Source organism: Pocillopora verrucosa, chromosome 14 (genome assembly GCF_036669915.1).
Source record: "Pocillopora verrucosa isolate sample1 chromosome 14, ASM3666991v2, whole genome shotgun sequence".
Classification (NCBI taxonomy): Eukaryota; Metazoa; Cnidaria; class Anthozoa; order Scleractinia; family Pocilloporidae; genus Pocillopora; species Pocillopora verrucosa.
The window spans coordinates 16120027-16132941 of NC_089325.1; the positions used below are offsets into that span (position 1 = coordinate 16120027).

At 35.3% G+C, this 12915-nt stretch overlaps 1 protein-coding gene across 1 annotated transcript in view; it reads right to left on the reverse strand.

Annotated features, from left to right (window-relative positions):
• Window positions 1-12604, reverse strand: part of LOC131797186 (WD repeat-containing protein 19) — a 45005-nt gene extending 32401 nt beyond the window's left edge. The window contains 15 exon segments of the mRNA XM_066161783.1: window positions 396-477; window positions 1276-1307; window positions 1689-1769; window positions 3240-3320; window positions 3909-3980; window positions 4902-4944; window positions 4946-4960; window positions 5298-5343; window positions 5892-5943; window positions 6334-6396; window positions 7115-7121; window positions 7565-7630; window positions 8210-8274; window positions 8352-8468; window positions 12545-12604. Of these exon segments, the coding sequence (XP_066017880.1) occupies window positions 396-477; window positions 1276-1307; window positions 1689-1769; window positions 3240-3320; window positions 3909-3980; window positions 4902-4944; window positions 4946-4960; window positions 5298-5343; window positions 5892-5943; window positions 6334-6396; window positions 7115-7121; window positions 7565-7630; window positions 8210-8274; window positions 8352-8468; window positions 12545-12604 (882 nt within the window).
• Between the last annotated feature and the right edge of the window lie 311 nt (window positions 12605-12915).

The following is a 12915-nucleotide window of genomic DNA, read 5'->3' on the forward strand; positions in this document are numbered from 1 at the left end:
AGTAACACATTACAAGTTCGACCTGTAGTGAAAGTTCTGAATACGAAAGCAAATCTTTGCAAGGATGAACACTGCTTATTTAAGCAGGAGTGAATACGGCCTGTAAAAAAGAATCAGGCCTGTTATGGGATTTGAGCCCATGACCTGTGCGATACTGGTGCTATTGCATCTGACAAAGGAGTTGACAAGACCAACTAGTAGCTGGTCCTTATGTTGGTTGAAAGTCCTCTTGTGAGATTTGTTTGGACTTGAGGTCGACATTGAAAAAATTTAATCATTTACAGTACCAAGTACAAAAAATGTTTATTTTTTCTGACGCACTAGTCACACTAGTTGCCAATTACAGATGTGAGTTAATATCCATAGTTACAGTGGATCCAACAGTTTTCCAGTACCTGTCCTATCTCCTTCATATGAGTAGAGATCACAACAAAATAGCCATGGAGGAAACCCAACATTAGGTAGCCATCACCCAAACTGTGAAGAATCAAAAATGACAGCTGAAATTGATGTTGGCCAAGCTGATGATCATGATGATGATACACCACAATTACAATATATACTAGTATATTTACATGCCGGCTCCAAGTTCAGTTTTTCAATTGTAAAACGGTTGGCATATAAAAAACTCTGGTTGCCTTGGACATTTATTCACCATAACTCTTAATGCAAAGTTCACAGTTATGGTTAAATGCTACACGCAGTATTGGAAAATACAAAAGTGAAGTTTATCTCACCGCCATCCAATTTGACTTGATCTCTGTTCATTTAGGTTTATGCTTAGGTGGAAGTGAATGGAACGGTCTTAAGCCGCCCAATTGGCGACGTGTGTCGAAATATTAATCGCCAGATATATTCTTCAATCGCCAATGGACAAAAAAACAGTCACAACTTGTAGCGCTGAATTGTAAGGGGAGCACTTGCAATTATAAAAAGTGATGGTGCATCTATCTATGCTTTAAAACATACAATAGTTTCTTTTCTTTGGCAAGACTAAGAAACCTTTTTAGCAGAAAAAGGAAAATCACACAGACACCTTGAAGCTCTGGATTTATGTAAAAGTAAGATTTTGCATCATAGACCATTATCATATAATATTAGGTCAAATATAATTAGATACTTATTATGTACTAGCTTAAAAAATAAACTGAAAAACTGTACTGTGTACTCACAGGAGAAAATCTTTAATACCAGTTGAAACCCACACTATAGAATAACTGATACCACAGAGTGCCTATGCAAATTTAAAATTATCAAATTTAAAATTGCACTTACCACTTGTAGGCTACTATGTTTCCATATCTTTGCTGTTGAAAAAGGTGAAAAGGTATTACAATTGTATTGTACAGAAGCTCATCTTAATTCAACATACTGCAGATGCATGTGCATCTAAACCTTCCACTGTAACCTGTAATACATGTTCAGTAAGTATACATGTAGCTCAATAAAAAGTTCTCATTTATAACATTTGTTGCTTTCTGCATGAGCTAATATTTACAATACAAGCCTGTAATTTGTACATACATTTACACTGTTAAATTTGGACAATCCATGCAATTAACTTTTCTTTCATAATCAGTGTGATATTAATTTTATTCAATAACTTACACTTGGTTAATCTATTAAAAAACAAAACATACTCATTCATGCAATGTAATATTTTAATTTTATGATAAAATAAGGGTTACCTGAAAAGCCAATTCAATGGGGTTATCAGGATCATTCAAGTTGTATAAATACAAAGTTTTCCTTCCAACTATAATGCTGACCTAAGTGGGGGAAAAAGGACAAATTAATCATGATAGTGAGTGAAACAACTGTACAGTACAAGATTAGTCAAGAGATTGATATCATGTTGCAACTCCGCTAATGCAATTGTAACACAGCAGCTACAGTAACTTATGTTATCTTTAGTACTGTTATTAACTTGTTAACTTTTAATTTATACCCCATTGAACAAGGCAAAATCTGCTGTGTGAAAAGAAAGGGGTCAAAGTCTTCTTATCTCAATTTCCACTCAATAATTTCTCAAATGGTCTCCTACTTATCAAACTTGAATAAAGCCTTGATCCTCAAAGTTCTCCAGAATCAAGGATCAAGAGTCAATGATCTAGGATCAAGTTTCTAGGGATTTGAAAGGTACTGTATATGACTGGTAACATTATTTGGATATTAAAAAAATCTACCATGTTGGCTGCTGGCCTAAATGTTAAATAAGAGGCACCCCTCCCCTCCCCCCCCCCCCCATTTTTATAGACAACTGATCACAGTCTCTAAACGGGACTACATGTAAGTGTGTAATTTCAGTATGAAATTCCAATTTCAAAGTGCTTGGTTTTTAACTAACTTTTTTAGTACCACGACTGGTAACTGTCCTGCTATTAAAAATTAGTTGATGTCCACAAGCAGATGGTTATTAATAATGTAGTGTATTGAGAGCATACTAAGAGTAAACAGAAAAAAAGAGATGGTAAGTTTTGAGCTCGGCAAAGAAATGGAGAAAGATGTTTTTCCTCTGTCAAGAATATGGGGTAAAAAAAACATTCTGAGTTCCCATGAGGAATCAAACCTCAGACCTTCGGATTCCGCAATGAGGCCACAGAGACTCTACCGTGAGGCGGGCCCTATTACAAAATTCTATGATATTCCCATGAGGGATAAGCAAAAACACAAAGTGATAAGCAAATTTCCTCAGAATATTTTTCTTTGCCCTACCTGTGGATGTGGTAGACGAGGTCTATTACAAAGTTCATATGACACACATCCTGCATACTGCTGGCATAAGAAACAACCTGTCAATAGCATCATCTTTGTAAATAGAATTAGAAAGATGGTAAGTTTTTCCCTCAGGGAGAATCAGAATTTTTTTCTTGCCCTACCTTATGATCAGCGATTTTTTTTCTTTGCCTACCCTTATGACAAACACTTTCTCTATACTAAAAGTACTTCTACCAGTGTTTATGGCGGCTGATATTACTGTAAGACTACTGAATATTATAAAGTACTGTAATCAAGTAACATGATTGTACCAGCTCATTAGATACTTGATCAATGAATAAGACACAATGTAGAAAGCAATGAAAGAGCGAGAATCTTCATTACATGAATACACAACGAAAATAAATAAACAAAAATTATTCCTTTCTTTTTTTTACTGAGAAATGAAAACAACTTAGGATTTACTTTTTATTTATCTAACATTAATTATTATATTAGCATTTTCTCAGAAAAGAACTTACCGTTGTTTCACCAATGGAGCTACGTTCATCAGTCTTCATCTCACTAAACTGAATTTCTGTAGGATCTGCTCTAATAGTAGCCTGTACAATACAAATCAAAGCACATACCCATGTAAATGCATGTTATCAATCAACAACCTATTCATGTGTAATATTTTCTAATCAAAAGTCAATTTTGTACAGGTAGTAGTTTTCTTCTTTCACAAATCAAGCAGTTTTGCTTAAAGATTATGATATACACTCTGTAAGTGTACATCTTTCCTTAGAAAGGGACAAAATTAATGATTACAATTAATAGAACTGAAAAACTTCCTGTAAACTGTGCTCTCAGAAGAGTAACCAGTGAGTGAAGGCTCTTGCCTCAGAAATTTTGGTACCCTGCAATTCTAAATATTTTACAAAAAGCAGAATTGTACAAGTTACTCACAAATTAAAAGTTAGTCTCCTGTGGTACCTAAGGTGCAATACTCTCAGTACAGCCTTGTCCCAGTAAGATATTAAGTAATTCTATTATACTTTTTTATTCCTCATATCAACTGTCAATCAACTACATGCAGACTCACACAATACACTGACAAGTTTGGATTAAGAAGACTTAGTTCCAAAATCAGAGTCTATATATATAGGAGTATAAATAAGAGGGATACTACTTTTTATCAGTGTTATTACCTGTCTAATTGTATCTCCATCAACATTACTGACAGTGATGCACTTGTCCTCTCCACCAAGAGCTAGTAAATTCTGATATAGAGAGAAAAACAATGGGAACAATACACTTAAAACACTCTCACAAATGTAATTAAGATGATGATGGTGATGATGTACACTGTACACTGATTACAAATCAGTATTAAAATTGTTGTGGTGATTATAAAAATACATCAGTTGACTGGTTGATTGGTCATTATTATTTAATATCTCCCTATAATCACCCCTAATATCATGACTGTCATTTGATCAATAACTGTGAAGCACCATCACAGAAAATTTTGTTGGTAAAGAAGAAAAATGAAGGGAAATGCAGTTGCTTTTAATTTACTATAACCTAATGTATTTGTAATAAAACTGTTGTTCTCTTCAAGATCAGCAAATATCTTGGACAATCAATTATTCAACAAAAGTAAATTGCTATCTATAATTTAATGAGTTACATGAATTACTTTTTATGGTTGAAAATGGATACAAGAATTTCTTTTTGCACAAACACTGAAAAAATTACCCTATACAGATTTATAACATGAACTTAAAGCTTGCAAATAAAAAGATAAATAAATAGATGAGTGGGAATTTCACAAAGTGGCTCTTCTTGGCTACTGTTTCCCAGGTGGGAATTGGAAATTTGTAATCTTGGTTTTCGCTGTGGGAGGAAAACACAGAACCCAGGAAATCCCTCAGGGCAAGAATGAGAACAGATGACAAACTCAACATACATGTGACAATGGTCACTGAGTTGAACCCTGACCACAATGGTGGGAGGTGAGCACCCTCCTTACCTTACCATCCCTGCTCCCCTCCCACAGTGTACTGTAGCTTACAACCAGTACATGTAGTTGTCAAAAGAACTAGGTAAAAAAATATGAAAAAACTGTAGAACCAATAGCTATTATTAGATATATTATGTTTAGTTATAATAATTCACCCTTTTAGGATACAGTGTCATACCTCAGAGTTCCATGCTCCACACACTATTTTCTGGTATGTTTTCCAGAATTGGCACTTTCCTGAAAAAACAAAATAAATGTCACCTTGAAGATAAACATCATCATTTTCAAATTACAGCCATGAATATTACAGACCAGAACATGGAAATTCAACTTGCTGTCTCATAAACCAGTATTACTCTGAACAAGACATTGTCACAAGCATTGTAAAAAATCATAATAGCATCAGAGACCAAAAAGGGATTTTCTCCATGAAATCTTCCTTGATTTCTTCCTTTTCATAACTCAATTAAGTTTTCAAAATACTAATGCAACTGTGAACATTACCTACACTAAATTTCAAACATATAAAGTTCTAAATTCTTTTAAGAATACTTCTAAGCAAAAATTAGATTACCTTGATGTCTGATGGTTGTACATCAATAAATTGCCTTTGGATGTACCTAGGAAGTAAACAAAGGTCTAATTAACACTTGAACAGTATACGTTACATGTGTGTGACTAGACAATACATACAACATGTAGTACATAAAATCATTCTTCTGTTGTTTCCTCATCTATGTACATGTAGGTCAGGTGTTTTCTGTTAACCTTTTAACTCCAGAACTGATTAACATGAAACTTCTCCGGATCCTATCCGTACATAATCCTGCAAACAGGTATTGAGAAAACTCCAACTTATCAGGTAGAAGTTGTTGTCTTGATTTAACTTAATTCTCAAAACCTGATTTGCAAGGAAATGTATAGCAGCTAGAGGGGAATTTTACAATCAGATCTTGGGAATTTAAGGGTTACACCTGTATACAGAGTTGCCTTAGGAGCTGGCAGCCATTGACTTTAATCATTTGCTCACATTCCGAGGTGCACCTAATGAGCTATAGATGTGGCTCATTTGGATTACACTTAGTTTAAGAATGACAGAAAACTTGATGCTCAATACTAAATGTAACTGCTCTTCCCCATTGTCTGCTTAAATGAATATCATTTCTACCTATGGCAAGTTGTGGTCCAACTCTTGACCATAATAAAAATGCCAGACCTTCCTACATAATGAGAAAACAGTCAGCCTGGAATCAATACACATCTCAAAATGTGCGGGCAGTATACCAAAAAATCGAGTCTACGCTAAGGAAGCTGCCAACAAAAACTTACAGGTGTGTCACCACATGTATTGGAGAGTATTTCTTTAATTAAGCTGAGCAAACCTCCAGGTTAAGGCTTTGCTTATCTGTTTTTGCTGATGGGGCTTGTTATTTTTTTAAGGATCTTTTAAAAACCCCTTTTTGCAGTCTAAGTCCATGGCTGACAAAACATGGTAGATGACTTGTAGGTACATGTCCCTGTCAGTGTCAATCAGGAGGTTTGTTGTAAACAAGTATTGATCAAAATGACTGTGAATAATCAGGCCATGAATTAAAAATTAGATAAATGTACCTCAAACCACTTTCCAGTTGGATGGTTCTTGTGGGAATTAGCATCCCACAGGTAAACAACACCTGAAGCAAAGGAGGATAGACAATATTTTTTTTCAGCTCCAAATATTGCATTCTAGTGTTCTGATGCGGTTCACTAATTCTGGTTATCAGCTCAAATCCAAGTCATTTATATGAAAAATGAATTGCACCATATGTTGCCAAGCTAAAAAAGGTTCCAAATATCCAACCATTCAAGATTTTAACTGGTGGTTGTGCAACCAGTCATTCCATTCATGCTTGTTGGAAACAAGATGTTTATAAGCAATTAGCTCTGCACACTCATGGCTATTTGTTATTCATATATTCAATGAGTGCTCATGGAATAATTGTTATATTTTACATGTACTTGCTGGTATAATGTATGGAGCAGCTTTAGTTTATTTTAAGGAGAAGTAAATGTTCCCAAAGCCTAAATCCAAATCAAAAAGTGTATATATTAAACTTATGATGCTTGCTGGCAGATTTTTCAATCTTGTTCAGCAACTGGCAACTTACAGGAAGCGTAATAAATTCTTACTTCTTTTTTTTCCATCTGTAGACATTTGACTGGTTGTAGTCATATTAAAAGCACTCTTGACTTAAACATTTATTTGTTTGCAAAAAACTGAGCAACAGATGCTTGTGAACAGGGTAATGAGGTTAAATTGTACGAGGTTACTGGACAGGTCTAATTATGTCACATTTTAAGCACTTAAAAGAAATTTTTTAGCATTTAGTAAAAGCTGTAAATTGGTCGTACCAGGTAGCTGTGAATTTTCACTTTTAATGGCAAGGGAAAAACTCTAAGTATACAGTATTGGAGAGTATTTCCCTTAATTGCAATTACAGCCTTGACATTGTTGAAGAAAAGTAGAATTTCCTTAATGGTTTTCTTTGATATGAACAGATGGACATGTATTAAAATGTTTGTGCTTATACAACTGCAGGGTCTCAGCAACAGAAATGGAAAGATTTGCCATGTACTGATACATGTGAATGTTCAAGTTTTTTATTTAAATTTCAGTGAGCTTTATCTATAATGACTTTAAAAAGTACTTACATGAATGATTTGGACTCTGGGCTGTTGGTGTCAAGTGGATTTAAATGGCATGCAAATTGAGCCAAATGTAGATAACACTGAGTTTGAGCTCAGTAGGGAATTTTTTAGAGGATACAACTGCTAATTTGAAACTTATGACTGTGTTATTACCATTTTGTATCCTGTATGATTGCCAAGGTGTCACCATCTTTGTCCCATGCCATTCCTGTGCATTGTCTAAATCAAAGAAAAAAAATTCTGGCTACAGAGAGCACCTCCAAAATTAAATGTACATGTCATCACAAAAAGTACTTTTTTCTCAATGCATGAGTGACCATTATTCTACAAGTCCTGTGATCTGATTGATTCCAGGAACAGGTAAATTATTCCACTCTGGCCTACACACAGCAAGTAGTATCATTGCATAATGAGTACCCAGAGTACACACTTTGCTTTGCTGCAATTTTTCATGTTGTTTTGCTAGCTGGGCAACATTTTCAAGACAAGACCAGCTCATTCATTATCTTAAGCTGGTAGATTATAATTTTTTTAGTTGTTTCCTCTTTCTCTCAAATCCCTTTGGTTGCATGCCAAAAATTTATAGTTTGACACCAGTACACTGAGGTAGTTGTGCTTTGCCCCTTGCCAAGTACTTTTAAGAGTATAGGGTAAAACCACTCACCCTCCCTCTCTCACCACACTTCACTTCTCCCCTTGCTTCTAAGCTTTTGCCATGCTATACCATTACATGTCATTAATCATGGACTATGTAATTACACTTTACCTTCCTTAAAATACTAAACAAAAACCACTTACCCTGGAAGGTTGATTTCATCTTTCTGTTCCCCATGACGATCATAGATCATCAAAACTCTGTTGTCCTGCATTTTTTTGGACAGTAATGAATGGTACATGTCTGTTTGTTAATAACATATTTTACAGGTACTTTCACCTGAACTCTATATTACTTAAATATATCTTACCCAGCTACAGCTAAATAATTTCCTAGTTTCTGCTGCCAGCAGTATTGGACTGTACCACCTCCTGTCACCTTCTCAGGAACACTGAAGACACGCTGCAATGTCATAAATAGTAAAATAACTATATCTTTCACATCAAATATTAGCTGACAGCAAGAAAAAATTACTACCTTAGTGGAACATCTCAACAAAGGCAACTATTAGACAAGAAAGAAGTGGTAGTTGTAGAGAGATGGCCACTGTTTTAAAGTAGAGAACTAACTCACAGTTTTTTCAAAGGTATAACATTGTTATCCTAAAAAAAAAAGGTTACGAATACATATGAATATGCACAAGAATGCATAAAACAAATAAATGATGTTCACAGTATAAATTTGTACACAAAACAAACGAAGTAAGTAAAATGAAATGCAATTTGAACAGAATTCAAGTCATTTTTTAGTTTACATGTACATAATAAACTATAACCCTTTATGTCCCACTGGTACCTGAGACAGAATTTCTCCTTACACTATCAGTACAACACCAAGCAGACAAGTAATAGAATAGAGAGAAATATCTTTTAGTTGATCCAATTCCAATTCTCCAAACTAAAATCAAATGAATTGTATTGCAGACAGTAAGGAGAATTTGCTAATGAAATCTTGGGAGTTAAGGGATTAATTACAAGTCAAGCACGCATTCTGATCGGTTCTTGCTCAATGTATAATCTATTGGAGGATAGACACACGGATGATGTTGCCATTACCTACATCTTTCTTTTTCTATCATTTAAATTTATATAATTATATATATTATAATGGTCTTTTTTTATCAAAGATGCTAAAATATCAATCTGAATTGACTTTAACAAAAAAGCTGCCCCTTTTTGTGTACCATTTTAACAACAAAAACAACACAAACGTTATTGCTCACAAATGGTATTTCCAAGGAAACAAGAAAATGATTTTGTAATTATTACATTCAAGTTACTTATGATGTGTGCAAATAAAATTTTAATTTCTTTGGCAAAGAGGATGTATTCAGGTCTTGAAAATAATGAGGAATGTCTTGTTAGAGATATACTGCCGACATGAAATCTGCCCTGCCACCATATCTTTTTGACGGCCCAAAGTAAGTAACAATTTTGATTTGTAAAAACACGTATGTTAACGAATAATTATAACCAGAACGCCACAAATTCATGAGACAAACTTTCATTCTTGGCTGTTTCTTATGAATCCAGTCATAATATTAGGACGAGACAGATACCATCCTCTCTTCTTAACAGAAAATTAACACATTACCCTTAGAATTATGGCAGACAAAGTATTGCTATTTTAATCATACACCTTGTAAAGATTGACAGATGTTGACAGCAGAATTGGACTCGACTACACCGTTTACATACAAGGAACCAACGGCTGAATAATTTGCGGCAAACGTTTAAACATTGCAATATCCCACACGTTTTTAAGCAAGAAAATATTCTGCTACTATTTTCCTGTTTCAAATGCGTTTTCTAGCATTTTACTTGGCAGGTTAATCCTTCATTCCAAAAAAAATACACTGTGTCTGACTAGGTTTGTTTATTTACCATGGTGACGAGGGAAAAGACAAAATGTCTTAGAACCGTAATGTTTTGAAATTTCGGGGAACTTTTGCCTTTAAGTAGTGTAAAATTCAACTTACTTTCATGATTCTACCGTGCGCTTCCAATGTGAGGAAACTTTATCCACGGAAGAAATAATTTAAATAACGAAGACCGCCATTTTGGATATTGGCAAAAATCTTACATCCAGCGGATGCCGCTAGCAAATACCCTGTCAAATAACACTCATAGCGTGTCGTATGAAACAAGCCCATGACCAATGCTCTGACATCTTGAAATTAAATTCAAACGAATACTTTTGGTCGAGTTGGACGTAAGGCTAGAAAATTGCTAACAATTTTGACTGCTTATCCACGCAATGCATAGAAATATTAAGGGGGCTCGAAATAGCAGCAATATTTAAAGATTGTCGCTAAAATTATGCAGCGCCAGTGTGAATTACAGTGTTTAAAATACTCACGATAAACGTAATATCCGGGTGTGAATACGTTCCTAATATACTAAAATGACCTGAACACTCAAGTATCTCAGCTCTTGTGCCTCGTAAATCCGCTAAGGGCTTAGGGAACTGCTATCGTACGTTAAGACACAATAGCCGTCGTTTAAATTAACGTCCTTAAAAGCTAATCTTATCAAACTTTATCATGTGAAAAGAACCCTGTTATGTTCCTGTTCTACGTTAGATGTGATATTAAAGTTTCCTTGTGGGGTTGCCAAAAAATTTTCCTACACGATGTGATAAAAAGGACGTAAACACGAAGGTTATCTCATACTTTAAGATAAAAGACGAAAATCAATCAAGTTATCCATTGTCATCCAGTGTCCCTCTAAGAGCGAACATGCCATGATAAATCTATTTCATTTACGGTAAGTGAAATAGATTTATCATGGCAATGTCCACCACTAGCTCTTGCTTTAAGTCCTCGATTTCCATCCAGTTCTCAAAACAAGACATGCGAGGCAGATATTGATACCAGGAACCTCTCTGTACCAGTCAGCTAATACTTTTAAACCAACGTTCTTACCGTCAAATTTTGGGGAAAGTTCAATGAGGTGAGAGCCACTGGCAATCTTCAGCCATGATCAATGCTAACAAATTTTATCAATTTCCTTTGAACCAACTTTCTTTAGATACCTTTCATCGACAGGTTGCCAAATTGAGGCACGCGTCAAAACGCATTTTTTTCCCTCTAGGAGAGAAGTGCTAGTGTTATTTCTTCTTTGTGTCGAGAAACCTCTTCCATGATCAGTATAACTGACAATTATTGAAACAGGGTAGTTTGTCTACATCATGTGGTCGTCTAACATTGTGCAAGTTATGCCTGTATCTTACTGATTAAAACTATCGAGATATCAGGTTAAAGGACCCAAGGTGAAGGAAAGCCTCAAAAATATTATCAACCATTCCATGCAGACTAATCTCCACTCTCTGAAGCTCGACATATCAGTATTAATATTTAAAAGAGATAATAGGGCGAAAATAAAATATATATAGCTTCAAGCTCAGTGTTTAAATCAAATCCTTTTCAGAATTTGCACGAGTCACCCTGAATAAGTCCTACACATTATGCCGAGGTTGTATTCCTGGGCATTGATGACATATCTTTTTCCAAAGAGAAGTGTAACGCTATTCCGAACGATGAGGGGAAAGGTATGTCTTGTTTCGCTTTGCTTTGTGAGTTGGCTCAAACATTCGTTTGCCATAGTAGGAAAGAGTAAACCAGTTCTTAAGTTGTCTCGCGAATGCTCTTTCGGGACCAGCAATGTTGCAAAAATCCGTCCATCTGTCCAATTGGATACTTTAACTATCTTCATTTCCAAGAAGCCTCTGGTTTTTGGCATAAGTGGCAACAACAACCAACGCAACGTTGTGATGTTTGGATGGAAATTTAGCGTCAGGTTTCCAATTTGGTTAATCTTCGCCCTCTGAGACGAAAGTATTGGATTCCAGCTTTAGGAAAATGTCTGAAAGAAAGTTGGCTCAATATTCCCCTATTACTATTATTATTGATATTGAGTGATTAAACATTAGCAGGACACAATCTGTAATATTCAATTCGTGGGTCAAAATAAAACTTTAGAAATATAACTGGCTTACTATTCGAGGAGGCTGGTATCAAAATGAAAACTTAGGGGCGCTTTTTTCGAAGATTTTAAACTGCAAACCCTTGGTTTTTATTCTCTCAGCTTTTCGATTAACACGAGAAGAAAATTGATCACTTAAGGTTTGAAAAATCGTATGCGTTCAAGTCTTCTGTCATTCGTTATTTATTTTGTGAAGTGGTATCATTGCCCATCTGTTGTCAATATCTTATTCTTGACATAGAGTAATCAATTATCTTTCTATCTTCTTCAGACATATGCACCTGGGTAACCCGCTACCACTCCTGCTGTAGATTCCCTTTTGTCTATGAGAAAACTTTGTATCACTCCTGCACAGGAGACGATAACGACAGACAGTGGTGTTATTTTGGAGACGATGAGTTTGATGCTGGTGGCTGTGATGGCAAGATGCAATCTTTGTCTCATATTTTTATGGCTTAGAACCAAAGGAAGATTTCTTACTCTAAGCGCGCGTACCTTCACGTTATACTTCATCAAAAAGAGTGAGATCTCTTGGCCTTGAGTCAGCATCACCATATTTGGATGACGTTTAAGAATAAAAAAAAAACCAAATTATTTTTAGAACCTTTAGGAAACGCTCACAAGTAGATATGTCGAAAACGCATTCCGAACTTTTTACCGAATGTGTTACCGAGACATCTCTGAGGTAAAGGTAACAGACTACAGTTATGCAGCCTAAAAATCCAACGCTCCAGAGCCTACCATAATGAGTGCTAACAGAGACAATAACCCAAGTTTTTACGAAAATATTAAATCATTGAAGCCCAGATGGAAGGACTAACAACAAAATGAAAGTGATTAGTGGTGTACCACTCCCCGAAACGAGG